The sequence below is a fragment of the Rhinolophus sinicus genome, linkage group LG05 (assembly GCF_036562045.2).
Source record: "Rhinolophus sinicus isolate RSC01 linkage group LG05, ASM3656204v1, whole genome shotgun sequence".
Lineage (NCBI taxonomy): Eukaryota > Metazoa > Chordata > Mammalia > Chiroptera > Rhinolophidae > Rhinolophus > Rhinolophus sinicus.
The window spans coordinates 52,289,664-52,317,243 of record NC_133755.1 but is presented as its reverse complement, the minus strand read 5'-3'; the positions used below and the strand labels follow the sequence as shown (position 1 = coordinate 52,317,243).

Below are 27,580 nucleotides of genomic sequence, written 5' to 3'. Positions count from 1 at the left end.
TATCTGTCTGCTCCACTAGAATGTAATCTCCATAGAGGCAAGTAAATTCCCTTTATTGACTGCCCTGCAAGTTCCTGGCACATAGTAGGTGCTCAGTAAGTGTTGAATGAATGAATGAATGAATGAATGAATGAACAAAATGAGTCTTCTAACCTTCCTAACAGTGCAATGAGGTAAGTATGGTATCCCATTTTACAGATGAGGAAAGGACGGCAAAGAGAGGTCTTATTATCTGCTCACAGTCATACACTACATAATGGCAGAGCCAGGCGTGGCCCAGGAATACGGCTCCAAAGCAGGGCTCTTCCTCCCATGCTGGCTGTCTCTTTGGTCTTCAGGTCACATCCTGTAATCAGCATGTGTTTGTGTCCTGCCCTGTGTGGAGACTGAGGAGGAGCAGATTTGGGGACCTGGCCTCAGGAAGCCTGTATTTTGATAAGGGAGATGGGTATGACCCACACACAGGTCAGCTGCAGATGAGACCAAGATGACCTTGAGGAGGCATATTATGGGCTCCGCAGCAGGAGGGCTGGTCCAGAGGAGAAAGGCTACCGCTGACTCTGAGCACAAAATAGGATTTTGGCAGAAGGGAGGGCTTTCTGGGCAGGGTGTGGGCCTGTTGTGTGGACAGCCCGACAGAAGCAAAGCGTGCTCATCGAGGCCAGCTGATGGGGGGCCCTGTGTCCAGCTGACGAGATGATCCCTTTCTCTCTGTAGGAGAAGGGGGAGGGGTAAGGTGAGAGGGTGCCTGAGCAGGGGGCACTGTGTGTATAAGAAAATTAGTCTCCTATGGAAGTTGCAAAAATAAGTAGATCCTGGGAGAGCAATTGCTTTAGTGGCCCTGACCCTTATAAAGGTAGCTGCCTCGTAAACTGAGGCTGTCTCCAAATACCGGTGACTGCAAGTACAAACAAGGACACCGCAAGACAAATGAGGAAGGTAGGGTTTCTGTCTTCTAGGCTGTTGAATCCTGAGCCTGGAGTTTGCTGGGGGGATGTGGTCTGTGATGCCTTCCCGGTTGGCATCTGAGTTGGGTTTGTAGAAAGTGGAGTGAGGGTTGGCGTCCCATTGGCTTGGGGGCTTAAACTCGAGAGTCATGGAGGTGGGGTGGGACGGTTCTAGTTCTGAAGCTCCCTGGCCCAGAGTCCAGGCTGCCATGAGTCTGGCTCAGCTCAACGTCCAAAGAAGCCCCTCAGGCGGGTAGGGGAGGTGGCCTTGTCCTTGGCTGATTCTTCCCTGAAGCCACTTGGAGGGTCTCTGGGAGGAGAAAGAGTCCAACCCGAGTTCCCCCCAGAATATCAAAATGAATAAGACCCAATTTGTGCCCTCAGAGACTTACTTACTCTCACATGTATTGGGGGACTGCAAGACCTGGTGGGGGGAGAGCCAGGGCAGTGTGGCAGCACCAGCTGAGACTCCTGGTAGGAAATTGAAATCTGGATTCCTGCTCCATCATTTTCAGACCAGGAGACCCCCTCAGCCTCAGTTTCCCACCTGGAGAATGACAACACTGCCCCCTTTGTCACCTTGTTCACTAGGGCTTTGCATTTTGCACCATCCAGCAGGCCCTTAGCTCTTTGCAGGGGCCCGACTGGGCACCCCATGGCCTTTCCATGCAGGGATGCTAGTGACAGGGCCTCTGCTCAGGAGGCTGGTGGGGGAGGCAGCCTCCACCCTAGGGAGCCCCGTTGGGTGAGGGAGTCAGGACAGCCAGGAAAAAAAGACCAAAGAACACTTACAAAGCAGCCTACTTGCAAATTAATGGAGCGCAAACTAAAACTACTTCAAGTGCTGAGGGAATGAATGCACGGCAGTAGGGAGACAAGCTGTTGTGTGTGGGGCTGAGGCCTGCCTTGCTTTGCCTCTGGCCTCAGTTTATCCTCTCTGGGAGGAGCCCTCAGACTCCCTGGGTTTCCTGCCAGGGTAAGAGAGGTGGGCGCCAGGCATTTCAGGGGTCCCAGTCTCTGAGACTGAAAGGAAAAGTGTATGAAGTCGGAAGCAGAGGCGCCTCAGCTCCTAGCACGGGCCTCCCTCTGAGGGGGTACACGTGCCCCCCAACACACATCCTCTCACTGCACAGCTTCATCTTGCTGAGGAGGAAGCTGGTTTTAGACCCTGGCCTGGGCTATCAGCCGCTTCCCCCATAATCTCCCCAACTCAGAGGCAGGTGCAGCAGCTCTCCCCCACCCCCCAGCCCTGCATCCCTGGTCCTGGAGTTCGGTCTCCCCACCAGACTGGGTCTCAGCTGGGTTGGGGTTCAGGCCACACCCTCCATGGGTGTTCTCCAGGCCGCTCCTGCCTCCCTCATTCCTTGGGATCCGGGTCTTTCCTTTCTCCCAGGCATTCGCACATCTCTCCATCTGCATATTTTAACTCCCCCAGCTGCCTTTCCAATCCCTCCCTGCCATCTCCCTCTCCCTCTCCCCTCCCCCTGTCCTGCTGTGTTCACTCTCCCGCCTGCTCTGAGCTGGGACTTCGGAAGCTCCTCTTTGGCCTCAGTGCAGGGCCGGGAAGCACAGGCCTGGGGCTTCCTGGGCCCCATTCCCAGTGGGGACTTCAGCCAGCCACCTATGAGAAAGAAGCCAAGGTCACGGCCCCCCATGGAAGGAGGTCTGTCTGGTGTCACTGCCAGGAGTTCCCAAGGATTGAGTTCGTAACCTGCCCTTTATCTACCACCTTCTCTCTCTCTGTCACCTTCCTTGCCCTCAGTGACCCTTAGGGCTATGCCTCCAGAGACTTCACATCCTCCTGTCCCGTTCCCTCTTCTCTAATCCCCCTCAGGGACTGAGGTACCAGTCAGTGCCACGGGGACATAGGACAGCCCTGCCTTGCACAGCCTCTTCAGAGCCTGGGCTGTGGGCCCTGCGTGCAAGTCTGGAGAGTGAGCCCTGTAACCCAGCTCCTTTTGCTGCTGGAGAAGTAGCTCTGATTTGAAAAGATCTCAGGGCCCGTGTCAGCCCCTCCATGACTCGCATGGAAGCCCAGGAGCCTTGGGCTGAGTCCGTGGCCTGTACGAGGCATGGCTGGAGGAGAGGGAGAGGATGGGGGCACCTGACTGAGGCGGAGGTCGGAGGTCGGATGGGCTGGAGCTTGACTGCTGCTCTCGATGCTGTGGAAACTCCCTGTCCAATAGCTCAACTCAGGCTTAATGGAACAGCTGGACAGATCCTGGGGCCCGGACCACTGGGAAGGGCCGGAGGACAGCCCCACCACCAGGACCCTCCTTCCTTAACATACCGTACGTACATACATACGTACGTACGTACGTAACATGACAACAGCAGTAACAATGCATTTACGATGGCCAGGCCAGGCGTTTCACTTGCATAGAGTTGATAAGCAATTGGATCTTGTTGGTCCCTTAGCGAAACATCCTGGGCCTGGGTTAGTCAGAAATGTGCTCTGGGATCAGCTGTCTTAGACTCCTGGGGCCTTGTCTGAAACGCAGGTTCCCAGGCATCGTACCAACTGAATCAGGATCTCCTGGGGGTGAGGGGCCCTTGGGAATCTTCATTGTGAACCAGATGCCTAGATGTGAAGTTTGAGAACTGCTGCTCCCAGTGTTGCTGTCTGCTCAAGGCCTGGGGCTCCTGGGATTCTTGTCCCAGGAGGTGAAGGTGGCGTGGGGTTTACCTGCCGCCCTCCACTGGGGCCCTGCCCCCAGGAAGGCCTGCTTCTCACCTGCCTGTGGCCACAGCCAGCCCTGTTCCCAATGATATATCCTCTTCATACCAGGAGCCAGTCACAATCACATGGAGGCTGAGCAGTGACTGAGGTCACATTTAGTGCCCACCCAACACCCTCTGGCACATCGTGCAGTACTCCCTCCTGCTGGCACCTGCCCCCCCAGCCCTCCCAAAGTACAGTGCTTGGTGGTGTTCACTGAAGGGCCTGCTGCATGACATAAAACGTACAGCTCTGAGGGACAGCATGGCGAAGTTGTATTTGCCAGCTGGGATGGCCCCCACTCTAGCTGGAGAGCCTGTTTTGTCACTGAGCTGGGGGACCCGGGGCCTGGAGGGAAGCTTTTCATGCCCCACTCCTGCCTAGGAATCCTACCTCCAAAGTTTGGCCTGGGGAGTGGGTGCCAGCTGTGACGCGCTAATGACAAAGCTGGCAAAGGGTCCTGAAGGCGGGAGCCAGGAGCAGCACTGGGTGACAGCACTCACCAGGAGCCAGAAGTCCAGGCAGCAGCCCTGCTGCCTCCCACATACCTGGCCTTGGCTTTGGACAAGTCACTGCTGCTCTCTGTGGCTCTTGGATTGAAGTTGATGAGGTGTCCAGTGGGGTGTGTTCTGTTCCCACACACAGAAGAGCATCAGCCCCTTCCGGCTGTGCATATGTGTGTGTGTGTTTGTATACATGTGTATAATATATGTGTGCATGTGTGTGCTTCTGTGTTTGTATGTGATTTGTCTCCTCTCCTGAACTTGGCACCTTCTCTGGTTTGTTTGCTAGTTCATTATGCGCTGCTTTCAAGGGTGATTTTACTCTCCTGTATGTCCCCCCAGGAGCAGGCGCCAACAGCCTCCTCTATCATCTGCCCAACATGTGGCCGACTTTGCACAGGGCTGGGCACATGTGGAGTGCAGGAGGGGCCCCTACAAGTGCTCATTTATGGTTTATGGTTGAGTGTTCAACCAGCAGTGTCCTGCAGGGTAAGGCCTGGGGAGAGGGGTGCCAACTAGGGGAGGCCCCAGAGACAGTATTCCACCACCACTATTTAGCTACGGGCTGGCACTGGCCCAGAACTGTGCTACCCTGGCCCTGGGACTCTGAGTAGGACCCAGCGTGTGGCTAGTGGCCTGCTCACCCTGTCTCCAGGTCTCAGCGCTGCCTCCGTCTCTCTCCCCCACAGGACGGCTCTCCTGCAGGCGCGGCCCCGGCTGCTCCTCCCTGTACAAAGCCTCGTGTGCCTGGCAGCTTTTGGCCTGGCCCTGCCGCTGGCCATCAGCCTTTTCCCACAGATGTCAGAGGTCAGTGGGGCAGGGGCTCAAGGGCAGGATGGGAGGGGACAGTTTGGCCATAATTAACAAGTACTTATTCAGTGCTGCCTCCTTAGCACAGGGCTAGAACCATAAATGAGACTGACCTCTCAGAGCTGAGGTCAAGCAGTGAACAAAACAATGAAACGGAGAATAGAAAATGAAGGGTGAGGAGCGTTAGCTGGGGGACCAGTTCAGCTGGGTGTGGGAGAGGACAGTAGGGGGCCCAAACCGAGCCTGGAGGGAAGTGGTGTTTCCTGGGGCTTGGAGAATGGGCTAGAGTTGGCCAGGTGTGTCGCGCGGGCTGAGAGAACACATAGGCTAGCGTCACCTGGAGTGAAGTTTCTCAGGTGAGGCAGCGCACCGCGTGTTCCTCGAGCTGAGGAAAGTCTACCTCTCAAGCAGAGAGTAGAGCAAGGTGAGATGTGCCAGGTAAGGCGGCCTGGGCCCAGCTGGTGCCGGAAACGTGGAAGCCAAAGCAGGAGGGCCAGTGTTGTCAGAAGGACCGTGCAAAGTCAGGCCACAGATTCCTGATAGTGAACGGTCCCCGTGGCTGTTTTGTGAGGCTGGGTTTGAGCTTTGGAGGAGAAGGAGCCATCAGGAGGCTGTGGCGAGCGTCCAGCGAGAGATGATGGCAGCTTGGACCAGGCTGTTGGCAGTGGGCATTGAGAGAAGTGGGTCCTTTCAGAGAGAGTCAGGAGGAAGCTTCGTCGGAATAGATGAACTGCGTGTGTGGGAGGGAAAGGGAGCCCAGGATAGGCGCCCAGCTCTCTGGTTTTGAACAACCAGGAAGCTGTAGGTGCTATGTAACAAGATGGAGACATGAGGAGGGGCCGGATTGATGGAAGACAGCGTGTTGAGGTGGGTGGACACGTGGGGTTTGAGGAGCCTGGGGGAAGTTGGCCCTGGGTCTGGGGGACAGAAGTGGGGTTACCAGCATAAAAACAGGAATGGAATCGGGGGCGCTGGGTGGGATCACCCCGGACAGGGGTGGTGTCTAAGGATGAGTGAGCAGTGAGGTAAAGACAGAGCCAAGTGGGATTCAGGGTGGTGGGTAGGCTGACCACAGAGTCAGACACTCCTGAGAGGTGAAGCTCTGTGAGGTGGAAGCGTGTCTGTTAGTTTCTCAAGCCATGAACGCAAACCTTGTCCCAAGGGGCGGGCTCAGCGGACGGGCGAGGAACCCAGGTGGCAGAGCGAACGCTAGGCCCAGAGGCTTGGTGCCAAGGACAAAAAGAGAAACAGACCCTCACTGAGGTGTGGGCTTAAGACACTTTTGTTTATTTTCCCCCTTTTTAAATGGGAGGGTGGCGCTTGTATAGTGCAAAAGGGAAGCACCAAGACAAGTGGGAGGCGGAGAATGGGAGAGCTGAGTGCATGAAGGGGGCGGAGGCAGGGCACAGACAGGGATTCCTGGGGCTCACCTGGGCGGGGAGAAAGCCCTCCCTACTTTAGCCACGGGGAGGCGGATGATTCCAGGGGTGGTGAGGCTAAGGAAGTGGTTCTGAGAGCTTCTGGTCGGTGTCCTTATGACCGAGTGGAGAGGAAGCAAGAGGGTGGGGAGGGGGAGGTCCTAGACACTCAAAGGAGTGAGAGGGAGAGACAGCTGACCAAGGAAGTCAGAGAACCTCGTGGGCAGTGCAGGGAGGTCAGCAGAGGGAAAAGCTGAGAGAGACACAGGCCTGTGGCTGTGACCAGGACCTGTCTACCCAGAGGTGCCGGGAGCCAGCTCCTGGAGGAGCCGCAGGGCTCCCTCAGTGGGTTTCCTCCAGCTGGGTGGGGCATTCGGGACATTGATGGGCAATCAGGAAAAGCAGCAGACGCTGGAATCTTAGCTGGGGGGTGGGAGGTGAAGATGGGCAAGCCAGCTGGTGGCAAAGCAAGGTGTGATGGAGAGGCAGACCCGGGGGTCAGGGAGGGAACTTGGCATTTGAAGTCACTGAGCTCGTGGGCAGAGGGAGGCTGTGGCCAGAGATGGGCACTGCTGAATTTGCGATTGCAGGACTGACCCTGCTCTGTCCTGGAGAGAAACGTGGAGGGAGGGGTACTGGATTCCAGAGGGAAGTCAGGGAAGGTGAAATGAAGGGGCCTGGGTGTGAGACCTGGACTGTGAGGGCGGGAGCCCAGGGTCTGCAGTAGGAGTTGGTGACCCAGCCTGCAGCATCACGGTCCTAAGAGGGTAAGGACTGGCGTTGCTTCCCTCCACTGAGCCCCCAGGTTTTCAGAGGAAGCTATGACTGGCTGGCCTCCTATCTTGGGGGCCAAACCACACTGGGACGGGAAAGCTGGTGTGTGATCAGTCCCTGGAGTACTGTCATGTCCACAGGACCCAGCCTTGTCCTAAAGCCAGAGACACCCCTCCGCCCTCTTCCCCACCCCCCATAAAAGCAACACAGCTATTACCTGATGCCTGCGGAATCCAGAGGGATCCCAGGGCTCCAGGTTGCCTGGACATTCTGGAAATGGGAGGGAGGGCACTTCTCGGTGGTCTTGGTGTCCCCATCCTGGGCTGGGCTGGGCCCGGCACTCCCTGTAGCCGCTGTGTCTGTCCAATTGGGCTGAGTCTGAGATTCTAAGCGAGGGTCCCAGGGCCCTGTGCGCTTGGGGGCACCCCTGTGTTCAGAAGCTTCAAATAGCTGTCATGGCTCCACTGTCTGCACAGCGGAGAGACCCAGGGCCAACCCCACAGTACAGAATCAGAGACTATCCCTGCTAGAAGGGCTTTCTAGATCATCAGTTTACCACCCTGCTGGCTCTGCTGGGGAAATGGAGGCCCAGGGCAGCCAGGGGACTAGGCCAAAGTCACAGAAGCCAGGGGCTGATATGGGAGGAAACACCAGAGGCCACTCCCAGTCTAGAGCTCCTGGGAAATGCTGCATTTGCTTCTGTGGGACTTTCTTCCCTCACTCCACCACCTGGCCTACTTAGGGCAGTGGAGCGAGGCAGAGCGGGGGACGGGGGTGGGGGGCGCCCTGGGGGGGGAAGACTCAAGGAGTGCTATGGGTGTCTGGTGAGTGTTCCTCGGGGGCAGGTCATGGAGAGATGGCAGGAAGTGGTCTCAGTGAGCAGCCCTGGCCTCACAGGCTCCACGTGTAGGTCCAGCCTCCTCTCTCCCCCCATGCCTGCCTCAGAGAGGCCTTGTTCTTCTGGGTTTCTAGCCAAAGTCTCTCTCATTGCAACCCAGGCCTCTTTCTCTAGACTGGGGAGAATACAGTCATTGCATAATAAGTCTGTTCTTAGGAACATGACTTACAGCGCCCCCTCCTTACCTGTATCAACCCCAGTAGGATGCAGGGGGGCCTGGGCATTATGGGGTGTTTTGAGGCCTTTCTGTGGCCTACAGCACCAAGGCCATCAGCCACTTGCCTGCGGGGACCTCGTTCCCCCATTCATCCTCCCAATGAATTCTTTCTAACAAGGCACAGCTTCTGCTGTGTGGGGATCATGTCCCAAAAGCCAGTGGGATTGGCCACAATAAGTCTGGGCTTGCTTGAGCTGACCCAACTTTGCCAGGAGCCACCAAGGTTGTCGACAGGAATAATCTCTGGAACACGAATTAATTAATTAGGGGACTTGGAGATGGCATTTAGGAACTGGTTCCTCGCCTGGCTGGCCTGCGGTGGTGATCAGTGTGGGGTTTCCAACCTACTAACCCCAGAGGTTGAGGAAAGAACTTCAATCCCTGCATGAGAGTTTTGGCTGCTCTTTTCAAATCAGGATTTCTGTCTATTGAAATGGTGTTAATTTTAAAATTAAAATTGCAAATAACAGTTAGCATTTGCTAAGCATCTACTAGGCCAGGCAGCATGCTGGGAAACTCTGTATACCTTGTGTTAAATCCTAGTGTCCTTCAGGTCCCAGGTGTTATTGACTGTCAGGGGCTGTCCAGACAGACATGTGTGTCTCTGGCTCTGGGGAGAGGTTTTGGCAGGAGACGTGGAACCTTAGGTGCGTGGTGGGAACTGAAGCTGAGGAAGGGGTGAGGTCACTGAGGGCGGAAGGAAAGGTGTCAAGAAAGGGCAGGGGCAGCCAGGGAAAAGAGAGAACCCCAACTGAGTGGCTTCACAGACGCTGAGGACAAGGGCATTTCAAGGCAGAGGGGGCTCTCTGCAAGTGAGCTGCTGCAGGGGGACCAGAAGGAGGTGATGAGACTTGGAAACAGTGATGTAGCCGGACAAGGCCGCCTACGAGGCAAAATGGTAGTCATGTTTCCCTCTTTGTTCAGAGAAGGGAGCTCAGGGATGGGAAACCATTGGAGAACAGCCAAGAAAGTTTCATTCACTGGGTGTTCTGTAAGCTGGGCATTGGGAGCCTGGAGAGAGGACAGCGATGGGGTCCCTGGGCCCAGTAAGTAGGGGGGCCTGGTTGTCTGTGGTTGGGAAATGGGGGTCCTGAAAGTGATAATCCCCATATTATTCCCTGTTGAAAAATGAAGAAACTGAGGCACATCAAGGTGTAAAGCTGGTAACGATGGAGTAAACTCTGTACCCACAGAAGGGTTCTGTCGCCCTCCCCTGCCCACCTCCAACTCACTATAAAATAAGAAGGCCCAGGTCTGAGCCCAGATGGCTCCCCGCTAATGTATCAATAGGACCATTGCAGTGCCCTCCGCCAGCCCTCCTACCCATCATTGGAAATCCATATCCAAGTTCATAGGGACCTTCTGAAGTGCGTGTTAGTTAGCCTTTGGTCTCTAACCCAGCACGTGGGGCAGGAAACCTCCTTAGGAACTTGGGTGCGAGAACAGGGGCACAAGGTGTGGCCTCCCTTCTGGGCCCCAGTCCCATCACCACATAGGGACCATGGGGTCTTCCCTGGTGGACCCTGTGACCAGCAGGTGTAGGCTATGGGGCACTGGCCAAGGCTGACTCCGCCAGGCCATGCCAAGCATGGATGGGCCCATCACACCCAGAGTCTTTTCCACACCCCATAGACACTGGGTGCTTTCCCCTTCTTCCTGCAACTGGTTGGGCCAAGCCATAGCCCTCAGTCTCAGGAAGCCTCTCTTCTGGTAGAGTGGACAGAAACCCAGTAAACAAGAAACATAAGGTGATAGTACAGTTATGATAAAAATAAAGCAGAGGGCTGTGCTAGAGCTTCCCTGGGGCAACTCGAGGTCAGGTGAGCTGTGGAGGCCTCCATGGCGTGGTGGGCCTGATTTGTGGTGGCCTTTTGGTCCTGCACTCCCTGGAGACTGGGGCTCTGGGTTCTAGGCAAATGTGGTCATTTGATAAAGAGTGCCAGTTCTCAGCCTTACGGATGCCCTGTGTATTGAAGGAGGGAGAAAGCACTGTTATCCCAAGGAGATGGGACATAGGAAACACACACCATCAGAGTCTACACATTTGAGGTGAGAAGTTCCTGCAGGGGCTCATCAGGGTAGATGTCCTAGAGGAGGGGTCATTTGTAGAACAGCTTCACACACACAACACACACAACACACATGCCACCCCACACACACACACACATACCACACACACACGTGACTTTGGCACCTCAAGGGAGACGTCCAGGGTCCAGTCTCCAAGCCCACGAGCTTGGCTGCCAAAAGAGGCTGGACCAGGGGATGTGAAGGTCCCCCCAACTCTGACAGCCAGTGTTCCCCACCTGGGAGCGCTTCTAATCCTGTTTAATGAACCTCATGTCTCCCCAGAGCAAGAAGCACTACCTTGGCCAAGACCCTCTCCCCACATCCCTGCCTGTTTCTGTTTCTGTCTATCTGTCTTTGTGCCTCTTTCTCCCTTCCTGGATTCCTCTCGGGCTCCCCGCCCAACCCCATTCCCCTCTCTTTTCCCCCACTCTTCCCCCGGGAGCTCGGGGGCTGGGGAACAGGGCTGCACATACAAGCCGGAGCCATTGTTCAACAATCTGTTTTTGTCTTCATCTTGTTGGCAGGCGGCAGGAGAGGAGCAAAAGGTTAATGAGGCACTGTGCAGCGGGATTACCGCGTGAACGGCGAGCGGCGGGCGGGCGAGCCAGCCATGGTGACAGGGAACTAATTAGGAGCAGTTTAACAGGAGGAAAAAGTGAAATCTCCTCTTCACCAACTGTCAATAATTAGCTGATTTGGTGAGGTTGAAATGTGTCCACAGGAAAAGTTGGGGCTCTTTTGTGAATGAGTGAGGCTTGGGGGAGTGGGGGCTCTGCCCCGTCCCTAGGTAAGGTTGGCGCTGGGGGTCCCCCCATGTCCCCCAGGCCTGCCCTCCTCCCCTCGTGATGGCATCCCTTAGCCTCAGCCATTCGTCTGACCTGGGTCTTGACCTCAAAGATCTCCGTTTCCCCAGCCATAAGCTAAGGTGTTGGGACTCATTTTATTCCTGGCTCTGCCCATTATGGTTCTGGAAATGAAACCAAGAGACCAGGCCCTGGTCCTTGATTGGGAGAGCTGACAGTGGGCTTTGTGACCTTAAGTCAGATGCTGACCCTCAGATGTCTTGTCTGCAGCATGGGTGGGCTCTCTGAGAGCCACCCTCTGGGGCCCGGCATGGCACAAGAATGGTGCCAAATGGTGAATGGGTAGACCCTAGCCTTCCTCGGAGCATCACTCACTCAGCTCCTTCTGGCCTCCCGGCAGCAGTAAGGGCTGGGATAGGAAAGATGGGGCGACGTGCTTCTGGCTGGGCTGCAAGTGGAAGAGAGGGCCCCAGGTATTTCTGTAGGGCTGGGGGCTGTGCACACGTGTGTGTCTCTCTTCCCCATATCAGCTTTGCAGGGGCCGAGTGGGAACCAGGAGTGAGATTCACTAGCAGCCAGGGTTGTATCATATTGGGCCTGTTTTCCCTGCAATTGTGCGTTCACTGGCTTCTGCCCTTCGGCCTTCTGTGACACCTCAGTTGGGGAACCCCTCCCACCCTCCCTCAGCCCCTCCAGCTTTTGTCAGACACCTTGACTGGAAGAAAAGACGTCATCAGAGCCCCCAGGGCTTCCTGCTTAGAGCCTCCCCGGCAGCTCTGCCAACCACCCCCCCCTCCCCGCAGCCCCGTTCCTCCTCACCTCATCTCTAGAGGGTCTAGGAGGGCACTAGAAGCATGTTCTGAGGAAGGCACAGGCCCTTCTCATGTCCTCACACCATTTATTCTTAGAGGCCAAGCCCTTGCTGTAGATGAGGTACCTGAGGGTCAGGCTGTTCTCCCTCCTCACGCCTTACCCCTCCCTTCTCCCCCTCCAGCTTTCAGAGCTAAGAAACAAAGAGGCATGCCCTCCCTGCGTGGGAAAAGAGTATGGGTATTCCCAGTGGGTACCAGCACCTCTACCACCTCTCTCCCCTTCACCAGCCTTGGGGAAAATTATGGTTTTGCTGAACCAACTTGGCTGGGAGCTGTAACCCACCAGAAGCAAATATCCCCCCGAGCTGTGTCTCTTTCTCCGAGAAAGCATTTGAACTCCCAACCAAGAATTCGGATGAGTTGGGAATGGGCTCAGGTCTTCATTCAAACTGTTCTAGAAGTGACCCCTCCTCTAGGAAGTCCTCCCTGATGTGCCCCAGCGGGAACTGTCTCACCTCACACATGTAGCCTCTCGTGGTGTGTGTTTCCTGTGTCCCATCTCCTTCCTCGGGACAATAATCCTGTCTTCCTCCCTCAACACATAGGGTGACCCTAAGATGAGAGCTGGCGCTCTCTATCAGTCCCTAATTGGAGCATGGCTTACCTGGGCTCACCTTGACGGTGGTTCCTGCTTCTCTCATTCTTCCAGGGCTGATGTGAGGCTAGAGGCAATGCCTAGGGGACCTTATGTTCCTCCGAAGTCCACAGGTGTTCACCATCTCCCAGAGCAGGGGCCTCTTCCCCTCCAATCTCAAATCCATCTCCTATTTTGCTTGGAGATGTTTGTTTGGGGGTTTTCTCATTTACTGGTTTAATCAGTCCCTACTGAACTCCAAAGTGAGCTATTTTTGCTATCAGAAATCTGCCGCCTCCCCGCCCGCTGCTTTCTTGGAGTTTGCTCACAGGACCCCCCAGGAGGGATGGATGGGAATGGCAAAGCCACTCGGAGCCCAGGAACGCCAACGCCACCTGTCATGTTGCCTGTTCCCTACCCCACACCTGCACGTGCCCACAGGCCCACACTCAAGCACATGCTCGAATATGCACACACATACCCCAGTGACAGGCCTCAGCAGGGCTGCCTCTCAACCTGTCCCTCCCTGGTTCTTTCTGGGACCTTCTAGAACATCTAGATGAATTCAGGATAGGGAAAGAGGAGGCTTGGTTGTACAAAGCTTCTATTGAGAGGATTAAAAGCATCCATATGTGTGAAGTGTTTAGAACATGGCTGGCCCACAGCAAGGGCTCAGCCTTGTGAGCTGTGAGGAGATGCTGGCAAGCAAGACTAGGCCTGGTCGCTAGGATAACCACGGAGTCCTGCCTTCCTTAAGCAGCAGCACATAGGTTTTCAAGCCCCCAAAGGGCTCTCCTATCCATTTCTTGACTTATCCTCATCCCAGCCCCAGGAGGTAGAAAATCTTCCCATTGCACATATGGGAAAACTGAGGCCTCTAGGCTAAGGATGACAGAGAATGATTCTGAAATTGGTCTACCAGAGGGCACCCAGGAACAGTGCAAAGCTCCAAAATGGGGAGGAAGTCTGAACATTCACTGGGTGAACATTGTACAGGGGAGGTAGAAAAGTATTAATATAAGACAGGATTCCTGCACTTGGGGAGCTTGGTTTAATTTTATTCGACTTTTATCGAGGACCTGTAGTGCACAAGGCACAGAGATACTGAGCTGTCTCAAGTAGCTCACACTGGGGTGAGGAAGGGGACCACTGCATTCACAGATGGTTAGTGTACAAATTGGCCTACGACTTGGGATGTGATGGAGATGGAAATAAGTGCCAGGGGCATCACAGGTGGCAGCATTGGATTTGGTCTGAGAAGATCAGGAGTGCTTCCTGGAGGAGGCAGACTTAGAAGATTAGGATATCGCTAGACTCAGGCCTCAAAGCCTAAACATACAATGTACTGGAAATGGGGAGCAGCCAGCAGGTGAGGAACCAGGAGAAAGTTCCAGAAGGCTTTGAGTGTTCAGCCAGTGAGTCTGATATTTATTGGGAAGGCAGTGGGAGCCCAGAGCCAGCACCAGGGGCCTACTCAGGGGTCCAGGTGCAGGCTTTGCTCTTCATCCCCAGCCTAACACCCCTGCCCACCACTCAGGATAGCTTCCCAAAAAATGGGGCCTTGATGTGTGTGTGTGTCTGAGCAGGACCTCGGGCCTGCCCAGCCCTGGTGAGAAAGGGTGGGATGTGGCTGCCCAGGAGGTAAGTTGGTTCCAGGCCTGGTAAAGGCCTCAGGCACACAGGGTCAGCCAGGTGCCAGCCTGGGTGTTGGACCCCATGTCAATGTCACCACCTGCAGACTCTCAGAGTCCCAGACCGTTGGCCAGGAGCAAGAGGCTGCTTTGAGTGGTGTCATAAGGTCACACTGAACACACCCCAACCCCCAACCCTGTGCCTTTGAAAAGGACGCAGAAAAGCCACCAGAAGAAAGGCAAGGAGGAGGAAGTGCTTTGTAGTAGGTAAAAGCCCCTGAGAATGGGGCACAGGCCAGGGATCCAGTTTCCTGTTTATGTCTCAGCACCTTAGCTCCAGGTTCAAATATGTAAACTATCCTAGCCGCTGGCTGCAGGTGTGTGCTCCCAGGCTGCAGAGGCAGAGGTGGCCCCAAATGCATTCCTGACTCTGGCCCCCCACCCAGGATGAGCCGGGAGACAGAGGCAAATAGCTCAAGGTTAACCCTTCCCGTACCACAAAGGAAGGCCTTCAGGCTGCTCTGGGGGACCCTGGGGCCAGCTGGGCCTGGGGTGCTCAGGGGAGGCTGGGGGCGTGGTACTAGAGGTGCTGCTGCATGTTTGCTGCCTCTGACCTTCGATGCAACCAGAGTCCTGGGATGTGAGGGACAGCAGAGCCGGGCCGGGTCTGGAGGATGGGGTTGGAGCTCTGATATCAGTGGGGGCAGCGATCCAGATGAGGCTGTCTGGGAGCGAGGGTGCAGGTTCTGCCTCAGAGACAGAGAATACCAACAGGGCAACACTGCTCATGTCGTAGCAGAGTGGGCATGTTCCCAGCAGGGGCTTCCCACGTCTTCCTGGCATCCCCCGTTCTGCGGAGGGGCGGTGGTACCATCAGCAAGTGATGATTGATAACTTCAGCTTCCTTGCAGGTGCCTGCAGCCCCCACCCCCAGGGCTCCGGCTCCCCATCCAAGACACCCCCTTCCCTCAAGGGCCCCTGCTGACTGTCCATCAGATGCCTGGGGAAGAATCTTCAGATTCCTGCCTGTCCCCCACTGGCAGCCTAGGGCTAGGTCACTCCTTCTCCCTGTGGCCACTCCTTGCCCAGCCCCCTTTGTCCGGTCACCCTCTCCCCAAAAGAGGCCCCTCAGAGCTCTTGTTGTCGGAACCAAGCCGCTGGCCTCAGCCCACTGCCTGGGGCTCTAGCCTTTACTGAGCTGGTGCTGTACCTCTTCGCTGCACCCACTACTCCCACTGGGCCTTGGCACCTATCCTCCTTTCACAACCTGACCTGGAGCCACTGGAGCCACTGGAGCCACCACCCCATTTATTCTGCTGCCGATGTGGCACATACAGCCAGCTTCTGCTCCTTACCCATCAGCCCCCCCAAACAGCAGGCAGACCCCAAGAGAACAGCACAACCCTTTGTTGCTACCTCGGGGACCCCAGAGTTGGTTAGGGCTACAGCAGGGCACTCCGTTGCCCTCAGCCAGGACCTGAATCACATTCGTTTACCAGCAGTGCCCTGGATGTGATTTCCATGGAGGAGACAGCACCCCTATCTCAGGCAGGTGATCTTCAAGGGCGGGGGAGAGGGGCAGCCCAGGCGTCCCTGCCCAGCCCTCCTCGCTAGCCCAGTGGTGATGCGAGGACCCCCGGTAGTCCTGACACCCATGAGACTTCAAGACACCCAACCCCCAGCTGTGGCCAGAGAGCTGGAGGGGTCTTCCAATGGCCAGTTGAGTTGGCCCAGGTCAGAAGTGAGAGGCTGGGACTGGGGTCACTCAGCATTGAGTGAAGTTTAGGAAATCAGGACTCTGGAGGTCACCAAATCCCGATACCAAGACCAAAACCTCTTGGCCTTCTCTGGGACCACCCAGAAACCTCTGGTGTCCATGCTGCCTGGTATCTCTCCATGGCACCCTCTGTCACTGCTTCCACTCCTTGGGCCGGTCCCCCAAGGCCACCATCATGGGCTTGTTCCCTACGCCCGCCCCTCAGTGTGCCTGTTCCCCAGGCTGGCACCCTCCCCTTCCATCTGCTCTCCTGGGCAAGCTCCTCCACTCCGGGGGCTCCGGCTGTGCTCACACACCCCGGGCTCACTCTCCTGCCCAGACCCCTTCCCCGAGCTTCAGAATCCAGGACCTGTCTGCCTCTCAGATCTCTACGCCCGGGGGACTCAACATGGCCAAACCTGAGCCTGTCACCCTCCCACCTTGACCTGTCCCCCTCCCGTGTTCCCTGCCTCTGAGAGTGGCATCACCAGCCTCCCAGCTCCTGAGCTAGAATTAGGACTCATCCAACGCATAGTCATCCGCGATGTCTCCCTCTCACCCCCACATAGGATTGGTCATCAACTCCTATGGATTTCATCTTCAGAAAGGATCTCCAGCACACACCCTCCTCTCAGCTCCACTGGCAGCAGCAGAGGGCAGGACCTGGCACCTGTCTCTGATTCCCACAGCTGCCACCTCACCCCTCTAGTCCGTCCTCCACACCCACTGCCACCAGAGAGACCTTTCTAAAATGGAGCCCACCCCTGCTCAGAATCCTTCCATGGCTCCCAACTGCCCTCAGATAAAAGGCTGACACCTTCACGTGGTCTACAAGGGCCTGCCTGTCCCAGCCCCACCTCCGTTTCCTGCCACATACCCCATATGTCTGATATTGCCCACTCCAAACAGGCCATGCTGGCCAGCTAAATGCTTTTCCCTTCACCTAGCAAGCTTTTCCTGCCCTCTCATCAAAATCCCCTACTTTCTCCCTAGCCCACCTCCTCTGAGAAGCCTTCCTTCCTTTTTCTTTCATCAGTGCATGGGAACCCCCGACCCCTCCCCAGTTTCCGTGGCACTTTTTCTCTCTGGGAACATCTGCTCTTATATCTGACTCCTCCCCTTGACTTTGAGCTTCTTAAGGGCATGGGCTGATCTTATCCATCCTTGTGTGCCCAGCCTCGGTGTATGGAGTTGGCAGCCATAAACACCTGCTGACTTGAGGGCTGACTGCATTGAAATGAGAGAAGAAGCCTTGAATGCCAGCTCTGTCCCCAAGCCCCTGCTCCTGAGCGCCTCAGTCACCTCCTCCCCCAGAACCTTCCCACTTCCCGCATCTCCCCCATGCTTCCCTCCTACCTGCCACCCTCAGCACAGTGAGGAGCCTGGGAGCCCTGGGTCTGTGACAGCCTCCCCTGGGAGGGTCCCCCGGCCAGTGCTCTCCAGGGAGTGGGTCGAGTGGGCCATGGCCCTGGCCTGTGCTCCTCCACCGTGGTGGAGAGCAGCCTCTCCGATTTTAATGCGGGCCTCAGTGCTTCAGTGAAAGCCGGCATGGGAAGTTGCTAATAATGGCACTAAAATAAAATATGCTACATCTGTTATGGGTAGCAGAACAAAATTAGCTGCTCACACCTCTGACATCCAAGATGTCTTAACTTAAAATACTCCTTGGCTTACTTTACATCATTTACTGATTATATTTAAAAGAAATACAATTTTGCAATTACTGTTCTTTCCAGCGTGATATCTATGCATCATTCTCCTTTTATGTTTATATATTTCTCCTTCATTAGTGCAGTCTGAAGGGTGATTAGGATTCTTCAAACATTTTACAGAGGTTAAACGTTGATTAAGATTTAATTATTACTGTAAATAGCTTGGAATGACATATGGTGCAAAAGCCTGACATATGTGCATTTGAATAAATGAAGTGCTATTTCCCAGGATGCCTCAGTAGCTGTTTAACAGCTTTCCCGAAGGGTTATGTTACACCTCATGGTAAGATTGCTGGGATGTTATATTTTGTTGGTTTTTGCAGCTGAAAGCTAAGAACAGTTTTCCAGTTTTTTAAAAACATTGAATATTTTAAATACCTAAATTGTTTTGCACAAATTTTTGCTAATTTGTCTAACTAGGTTAAACATTTTCAAAAGCATTTAGATTTTTAAGCGTGGGCGCTGTGCATTGTGTCAGTGGCAGCGTGGGGACGAGGGGAGCGGGTGGAGTGGAGGGGCCTCGGAGGCCAACAGAGGTGGGGACAGAGGAGGCGGTTTGAGGAGGGGGGTGGGGAAGAGGCCCAGGTCTCCAGCCGAGCTCCTGTCTCTTTGGCCCTCTCATCTGGTCAAAGCCTGGGTATTGGGGTACCAGGGACTACAGGGGAAGGGGCCCCCTTCTCCAGGAACTCTGGTGTGCCCACCAGCTCTCATCCACACCAAATTCCCTCTTGTCTGGCCTCTGACGAGCACAGCCTGGGCATGACTGAGCTCTTTGAAGGCAGAGCTGGTCTGTGGCACCTGCTGCCTAGGCCCCAGGGTCTCTGGCCAGAGCACCATGGGGTGGCAGTGTGGGGAGCTGGGTTGGGGCAGGGGTTGATTCAGTTCCATTTTAGATGGGTTGAGTTCAAGTGCTTGTGAGACATCCATAGAAAGGTCTAGTAGGCAGTCAGTTGTGGGCCTCAGGCTCCCGGGAGAAACGTGGCTGGAGACTCCTCCAATCTGAGAGTCACCAGGAAGATTGAGTTACCCAGGGGGTGTGTGACAGGGAAGCGAGCCCAGCCAGACTGAGCCCTGGGGACCCTGAGAAGTGTCCAGTAGATGTCACAAAAAGAGGAGCAGCAGTGACCGTGGAGAGAAAGATTTTTGTGGAGTGTTGTGGGAACACAGGCCAGATTTGCTGTGGGTTGAAAAGTCGGTGGAAGGTGAAGAAGTGGAGACAGCTACTGTAGACAACACCTTAAAGAAAGGTGGTTGCTGGGGACAGCAGGCAGTAGCTACAGCATGACACAGGGTTATGAGGAGGTTTTCTCAGATGGAAGGTTCTGGTCTGTGTTGAAATGCTTCTGGGCAGGAGTCAGTGAACTGAAAAGATGGGAAAGAGGGAAGACAGTCAGAGAGTGGGCTCCGGGAGTGAGCAAGGGGGAGATGGAGCTCATGGGGATCTGCCTCTGAAGGGAGGGATTGTTGCTTTGGGGTAGCAGGAGGGCAAATGCAGAGCAGAGTGTGGACACAGGTAGCTGGTGGGTTTGATGATGGGACACCGACGGTTCCTTCTGATGCCTTCTACTTTTGCCCCTTCGGTACAAAGAAGGCTCATCTGCTCAGGATGAGTGGGAAGCTGAGGGTTTGCAGTGGCCTCTGGAGAATGGGAGAGAGAGGTGACCGGCCATGTGGCCAGGGTCTAGGGATTTGCCTGGCCACTGCGAGGGTCCAGCCAAAGTCAGACAGTGAATGTTGCATGATTTCAGATGGTCGGGTTCAAGTGGAGACAAGGTGGCTGTATGATTGGTTTCCTGCAAAGTGAACTTCTGCCAGTCAGGGCTGGAAGGACCTTGGGGCTAGGGAGTGGCTGAAATGATGGGCCCTTTTGTCCAGGTTAGAGGGGGAGGACGTGAGATGTTGGGAGTCTGGAGCCTGAGGTTTTGGAGGTCTACAAACAGGCAGGGAGCGTGAGTGAGGTGTTGGAAGGATAGAGGACTGTTGGGTTCAAGAGAGTGAAGTTTGGATATAAGGAGTCTGGATGGTGACCAGGTCCAGGGTGTGGCCCTGGGAGTCAGTCTGTGCAGTGCAGTGGGCAAGGTCATTGGAGATGAGAAAAACACAGAGCTCAGAGACCAGGGTATAGGACATTCACCCCCATGGACACGCTGTCAGAGGAAGCAGCACGACCTGGGCGGGAAGGGATACTGTGAGCCCTTGGGCAGGAGGGCAGAAAAGAAGGAAAATGTGTCATTAGAGGGCACATGTGGGTCCTGGCTGGAGTGCCAGAGGCGGGGCGGGGTGGGGGGAGAGAACTGTGGGTAGTCCTAGCTGCTACTCCCAGCTTCCCCACTCGCCTCTTCCCTCCTCTGTCCCCTCACCTTCCCTCCCTCTGTTCTCACTCTCTCCTCAGATCGAAACATCCCAGTTAGAGCCTGAGATTGCCCGGGCCACGAGCAGCCGGACAGTGGTGTACAACAAGGGGCTGTGAGTGGTGGCCTGCTGGCCTGGGGACGCAGTGTTGTCCAGGCCAGCAATGTGTGGACAGGGAAGGAGGATTAGGGGCTGCACCTGCAGGGAGGGGCACGCTGACCCCACCAGTCCTGGGCCACCTGGGGTGGGGGGTCTCCATCCACAGTGGTAGGGAGACTAATCTATTCACATGTTAACATAAGGGAGAGGAATTCTGACACATTTCCTATCAAAAATAATCAAGTGCATTTCTGGGCCTTACGTGGGGTTGTCAAAACTCTACTCCACACGATTCTGTGTGAAGCTAAAAAATTGTAGAGTGCCCACGGGGTAGAATTAGGATCCTTTTATACTTTGTGTTTTTTTATTTTTATTTTTTATCAGAATCAAGCCTTGGTTGCAGCTGCCCAGACTGGTTGCTGCCGGCAGGTGGACAGGTGGTGGGAATAAGAGTCCTGGGAGCTGGTTGGTTTGGTGGCTAGGCTGGTAGATTTAGGATATTACTGTGGCCAAAACCAATGTCTCCCTGGGCTGGGCGGGGGTAGTGAGGGGAGGGGAGGCAGTCTACACCTCACAGGACGAAGCAGCTATGACTAAGCTCCTCAGAAGGTGGCCCAGGAAATGAAGGAGCACTGGAGGCCTCTGGAAGTTTCCATGGGCATCTGGCTCTGAGTGTGGCCGGCCTTCATCCGTGCCACACTTGCAGAACCAGTTCCTCTGCATGAAGCCCAGTGATACACGGGCTGGTGTTTCCCTTCATGGAGCCATGATCCATTTGAGGCCCCTGAGATGACCCCAGCTCCAGGCAGGAACCCCCAAGAAGGAACAGTGTTAAGCCAGAGCCACGGGCATGCACCCTGGTGCATTTCTGCACTATGGAAGGTCCTCCTTTTGGGCACCTCCTTTTGGAAGATCCTCCCAGGCTGGAAGCTGGGCGTTGGGACTGGCGCTGGGCTGACTGTCGTCAGAGGGGTCTTGCCAGCCCCCGATGATTCCTGCCCCATCCCACTGCTTCCTGAGTAGAAGGGTCTCATGTCTGAGAGTTTGGAGGCCAGATCTCTAAGCACCTATCTGAGCGGAAGCATCAACCCAAGAACGGCAGGACTCAGCTCTGGCACTAATGGGCTGTGTGACCTTGGACAAATCCACTCCCTTCTCTGAGCTTTCACTCTCTGCCCAGAACCAGAGGACTGGATCAAGGGGTTCTCACCTGCTCTTCCAGCTAGACCTTGTATTGGCCTGTCCTGCTTAGATACTGGTCATTCCAGGCACATCCCAACGTGGACACTGGACTGGGAAAGGGGTGGGTCCCCTTGGGAATGACCAGGTGTTGGCCTCAGAACCTGGACCTTGCCTTTATGTACGTGACCCCACATCCTGGGAGCATTGACCTTTGCCAAACACTTTATCGTTCCGAAAGAGGAGGCAGTATGGATGCCTGGGCCTGAGTAGGGGGCCACACCCACGTGCCACCTCTCACCCTGCACTGGCCTTGACGTTGTTTGCTGCTGGCTGTCGTCTTCTTTCCATTTGCAAGCCAGGAAAGAAGAGAACTCTTCAGAGGAAAGCAGGGCCTGACGTGGGGGTAAACAGGGTAACCCCCTCATTGGAAAGGCCCACAAAGGAGGAAGCATGGGTCTCAACGCACCTCTCACCTGACCCCAACTGGAAGGAGCCCTCGACATGCAGCCACAGGGCCTCCCCTACCCTGGTGACTCTACCTGGGGAGAGACCTGGCTGGAGGTAAATACATCACATGCAGGAAAAGGCCAGTGCAGGGCAGCAGGAGCGTGGCCACGGGCAGCTGTTACTGCGGTTAGGGTTGGGGGAGTTTTGGTGAGGTGGATTTCCACAGGTATTGACACCATGCATGCCCCTAGAAGTCCTTGCTGCCGTCACCTAGCCAGGCTCTGCAGGATGATGCCTTGGGGGCCCCCCACTCTCCCAAGGAGCAGCCCACCCACTGCCCATCAGGAAGGAGAGAAGGCAGAGACAAGCTTGGAAGACAAAACAGAGGGAGGGGGTGCCACGGTGTTGGAGGGGCAGGTATGTTTTAGCTCTTCCCGCCATAATGTGAGTGTGCCAGTGACGGGGGCTGGGCATATCTGCGTCCTCTTTTGCAAAGTTCACTTCAAGCTCACCCTGTCCCTCCTCTCATTGGGTCTTATTCTTGTGCACTTTACTTTGGGACCAAAACTGTCCTCCCCAGCTCCACTCCCACCCCTTTGAAAGGCCTGGCAGAAATGGGGTCTATCCAACTCTCCCTCTGTGCTGGCTGCCCCAGCCCAGCCCCAGCCCTGTGGCCTCTTCATCTCATAACCTGCTTACTTTGTCTTCTGGATGATTTCTGGTCATGCTCGCAAATGTAATTTCAGGTTAGCTAAGGGGTGGTGGTGGCAAAGGATCCTTATAGCTTAGGTGATGGTGACAGAGATTCAGCAGGCCATGCTGAAGCCCTGGTCTGGCTGTGGAAAACACCATGAAGGGAAACTTTCAGCCAATATCCATCTTCCACTCTGCTGAGGCCAGAAGAAGGGAGGCCTCATGGAAAGATTGTTTTTTGACTGGGGAGGAGGCTGAGCCAGAACCCACAGTCAGGGTGGGGCTGTCTAGCCCAGCTGTGCTGGAATACAGGGCATATCTGCAACTGCTTCTCCAATCCTGGTGTATCTGCCCAACCCTACTCTAATAATTTCAGACATTTCCAAAGGCTGGGGGATGCCCTTCTCCCACTTCCAGTCAGCAATCTGAGTGTGCAGGGACCAAAAGCCCAAGATGTCAAGATGGCTGCTAAGTCAAGATGGCTGACAGACCCCTTTCCACTTCCTGATTGTGAGTGGGGGGTTGTTTCCTGTCCTGGGTCTCCAGCCTAGCAGAATGGTGGGGTCCTGAGAGAAGAATCCAGTGGACAGAAGCAAGGTGGTTTTCCAGCCCTGGGCCAGTGTGAATGAGGCACCAGTACACATGCCTTGGCCATATCCAGGTTACTTTGCAGTGTCTTTTTAACCTCAGAAAATTTCTCAATCTCTGTGATTTATGTAATACTAATGAACTGTGGGCAATAAATGATGGATTTAAAGCATCAGGGTTTGGCTTTGTGAATTGTGGGTGGGAGAGGTGGAGGCACTGAGACACAGTGGGAACAAGCCAATGGGCTACCTGAGGATTTTGTGGGAAGGTCCCTGAGAAAGGTGCAGACACAGGCCTCCCAGGGAGGCCCAGAGGGAAGGAGAGATGAAAGGATGGAAGAGCATGTGAGGCCAGGAAGCAGGACAAGGGGTGAGTTGAAACTCCGCAGAAAGAACCCCCTTTACAGAGCTGTTGCTGAACTGGAGTAGGTAAGGGATTTTGGTAGATTTTCATGCTGATTATATCCAGGAGACTGGGAGGGCGAGCAGAAGGAGGGGAGCGGGTCTTTCTGGACTTCCTGGGGGCCAAGAGAAGCTCCATAGGGAGAAAAGGTTTGAGCCAAGTGGAAAGGTACCTACTGTCTGCAAACTGCCCAGCACAAGCCCTGGGAACTGTTCCTTCCTGACTCCTCCATGGGCTTTGGCTGCCTCTTGATAGTTCAGGCTCCTCTTCTTCCAGGTAGTACCCAGAGTTCCTGAGGGAGTGAGGCCAGGCCTCTTCTCTGGGCCCTCCAAGCAACTTCCACTTCTGCAGGGAGAACTCCCAGGGCAGGGAGACCATGCAGGAAAGGTGAGCTGTGTGGTTGAGAACAGGCCACCTGGGTTCCAGCCCCAGCTTGGCCTCAGCATGACTGTGACTTCTAGCCACTTGCTTTATTCACCCATTCATTCCGTCAGATGTTTGTTGAGTATCTTCTCTAGCAGAGCCTTGGTGTCCTTAGCTATAAAATGTCAAGAATAGCATCATTCGCTGGACTGCTGTAAAGAGATTGGAGAGACCAGGTGAGGAACTCACCCACTCTTTTCCTACCCTCCCTGGTATCGGGGACGCTGGGTAGGAGGAGGGAAAGGGATGGGGGAGGGGACTGTTCCCAAAGTGATACTTACATACTTCCGGGTCAGGAGGCTTCTGGTCTCTGGGGAATTCCTTTGCTAAGAGCTCCACTGGTCACAGCCCCCATCGGGTGGGGTGGGCGGTGGGCGGAAATCCTTGACTCTTGGGACAGATGCAAATCCTTCCTGGGAGCTGTTTGTTGTTTTTAGCTGGTCTGGGGGCTGAGCTCCTGCCCAGCCCAGAGATCATTAACACTCCAAGAATGTGGCTTCTCCTGGCCCTCTCCCCACCTGCTGGCCCCTAGGGCCTCCCCCTCCTACTCAGGCCATGGTTAGGAGAGTCAGAATGCTGGGGGATGAGGGCAGTGATGAGTGACCCTCTCCCAAGGCTCTAGGGAGCCGGCCTCATTTTCAGATGGAGCTTCCCTTAGTCTCCTGGAGCTGCTGCTGTTCCTGCCGTCTCACCCGTCCTCCTGCCACGGATGAGCCCCCAAAACAGGAACCTCTTAGCCACTCCCCGCAAGGCCTAACCCCCACATTCCCATGCGTCCCTGCAATACCAAGTGTCTCTCAGAGCAGTGGTGAGAAGTGTTCCTTCTCCATGCCCCACTCTGAGATGAGGTAGCTGCTGGCGGCCTTGTCTAAGGTCAGAGCCTGACTCCTTCCCCACAAGGACACCTCCTCAGCCAGAGCAAGAATCTAGGGCCTCACCTTACCCCATTCCCTGGGCCTTGTGGAGGGGTGGAGAAAAGGAAGAAGAGAACAAAAGGGGGGGAAAGAAGATGGACAAATGGGCTAACAGGCAGAGGCAGTAGATGCGAGGAAGTGAGGGAAGGGAGCTGCCATTAGTCCCCTGGACACTTGAGCTGGTTCTCTTCACAGGTAAGCCGGGCAGAGGGAGGAACAGTACAAAAGCTCAGTGTTGTTAGAGAACAGAGGGCAAGACACTGGAGGTGAAAGTGTGCCAGCTGCAGCTGGGCCAAGGGTAGTTGGGTGCCATCAGAGGCTTTCAGTGGGGAAGTGGAGTCATCTGGCAACAGAGTGGAGTGTAGCGTGGACCCAAAGAAGACTGCTGGAGAGACTAGGTAAGAGGCCGCTGTGGCAGTCAGGGTGAGGGAAGATGGGGCCTGGACCAGACGGTGGGATGGGGATGGAGAGAAGTGAAGAGATCAAGACTGTTCAGCTCTTGGTGATTGATTGTGGGGAGGGTGGCAGAAAAGAGAAAAAGATGGCCCTAAGTTCCTGGCTTGAGCAGCTGAGGGCATAGATGGTGGTGCCATTTCTCAGTGCTAAGGAACAGAGAAGGAAGAACAAATTTGCAGAGAAGGTGATACATTCTGTTACAAATTAATAGAGGTTCCTGTGAGATAACCAAATTGAGATGTTAGGAGACAATGAGTATACTTGTTTGGCACTCAGGAGGCAGGTCGGGATTGGATATGTAGAGTGGCTTGTTATCCATTTATTTTATTGAGAGCACCTGGAGTTAAACTAACAGTGGTAGCCACTCAGGGGAGTAGGTGGGATGAGAAGAGGAAGACCTGCGATGGCACCCCAAGGAGTCCCCATCTCTAAGGCCTGGGCAGAGACGACAGGAGGCTGCTAAGAAGTTCAACCACAAGATAAGTGTTAATGGCCTGAATTGTGTCCCCCAGCCCCTCAATTCATATGTTGGAGTCCCAATTCCCCATACCTCAGAATGTGACTGTATTTGGAAGTAGGGTCTTTAAAGAGGTATTTAAGGTCAAATGAGGTCATTAGGGTGGGTCCTAATTCAATATGACTGGTGTCCTTATAAGAAGAGGAAATTTGGACACAGACATGCATGGAGAGAGAACAACACCATGTGAATATGAAGACAGGCGTCTGCAAGCTAAGGAAGGAGGCCTCGGAAAAAACCAGCCCTGCTGGAACTTTGGTCTTGGACTTCCAGAACCGTGAGAAAATTTCTGTTGTTTAAGCCATCCCGTCTGTGGTACTTGTCATGGCACCCCTAGCAAACTAATACAAGAGGTAAGAGGAAGAGGAGGAGAGCGTGGTATCCCAAAGGACAAGAGCGTGCTTCAGTAGGAGGGGTTGTCCACGTACTTAGTAGGTGATGAGAGTTGATGGAAGATGAAGTGCAGAGCGTGTCCCTTGGAACGACCTGTAGAGAATGGTCCAGTGGCGTATGCTCAGGGCAAAAGCCAGTTTGCCATGTGTTGAGAAATTAACAGGACTCCCACTGACTGGCAGCATAGATTGTTCTTTACGGAAACTTGGTTGTGAGTTGGTCAGAGAGACGTGACAATGGCTGCAACATGACATGGAGCTAAATTAGGGGTCACTTTAGAAGGGAGACTCTTGGGCCTGTTGAAACTCTAATGCGTGAGAGTGGGAGAGACTGTCAAGGCAGGACAAAGAAGGAACCCAGGAGTGAGGTCCCCCGGGGATGTGGGGAGAATCCTCTTTGAGGAGAGAAGTCTCAGGCGGTGACAGGAGTTAGGTGGAGAAGATGGCATGGATGCAGGCAGTGTGGATTTGAAAGTGGGAAGTTGAGGGGTGAGAGGCTAGCTTCCCCGGCCCCTCCAGGTCTACTCTGCACCCTTCTCCACCAACTATCCAGCCCAGGTGTGTGGCTTGAATGGACTTGATACCTGACTCCCACCATTGGGAGTCACCAGCAGGAAACGAGGATTGGAGGAGACAGACTGGGGCTTTATTTCCCCTGGCCTCCCCTGCAGTCTGTGGGCCTCTTGCTACTGAAGTCCCCAGCTCCATCTGGGGCACTCCCCTTCCAGCTGTCCTAAGAGTCTGGTAACTGCTTCCCTTGCCCGTTGCCTCTCCAGGCTCCCCATTATTGATAGTGTTGGGGTACTACAGCATATCTTGTTGGCTTCCCAAAATTCATTAATTGTTCCTTTAATTAACTCTCAAAATGCCCCATTTGAAGGGACCATCTCATCTCTTCCTGTCAGGCCCTTTACTGATATGAAGGTGTCCCCTTCAAGTGCTTCTTTTTTCTTTCTGAAGCTGGAAAGGAAGTCCTCTGCTGAGGGAAAGGGAGAGAAGAGGTACGGGGAGAAGCGTGACTGAGACGTCGCCTGTGGAGAATGCAAGTGGACTTATGAACAGGGGTGAGGCCTCAGCTGAGGCTGGGACCCCGGGTGTCCAGGGGGGCAACCAGCAAGCTTGCCTGATGTCCTCACAGCCTCAGTTGCAAGGACAGACAGGGAAACAGGTTCAAGCAAGTTTGCCATTTGGCCAGCCAGGTGCAGCTAAGGAACAGTGGGACAAGGGGATGTGGGGGGAACATAGAGGGGCCGTGGCCAGGAGGGGCCCATCAAGTCAAAGCACGGATGTCGGATGTCGAGGAAAATTGAGTGAGTGAGGAGGAAGAATGTGGGGTCTGCTAGGAAAGGACATCTGAATGTGTGATTTGAAGGAAGCTGTAATTGTAAGTCTCTGATGAGCCCTGAGAGTG

The 27,580-nt window shown here is 54.8% G+C and overlaps 1 protein-coding gene across 6 annotated transcripts in view; it reads left to right on the top strand.

The window, feature by feature from the left end:
• Window positions 1-23,237, top strand: part of SFXN5 (sideroflexin 5) — a 111,193-nt gene extending 87,956 nt beyond the window's left edge. For 4 of the 6 annotated variants that reach the window (XM_074332167.1, XM_019712858.2, XM_074332168.1 and 1 more), the window contains 2 exons: window positions 4,859-4,976; window positions 20,097-23,237. In XM_074332167.1, coding sequence (XP_074188268.1) covers window positions 4,859-4,976; window positions 20,097-20,174 — 196 coding nt within the window. In that variant the 3' untranslated portion in view covers window positions 20,175-23,237. Of the gene's footprint in view, window positions 1-4,858; window positions 4,977-13,144; window positions 13,375-20,096 lie in introns of those variants that run through there. The other 2 variants (XM_074332171.1, XM_074332172.1) reach the window with 2 other exon arrangements.
• The last annotated feature ends 4,343 nt before the right edge of the window (window positions 23,238-27,580 follow it).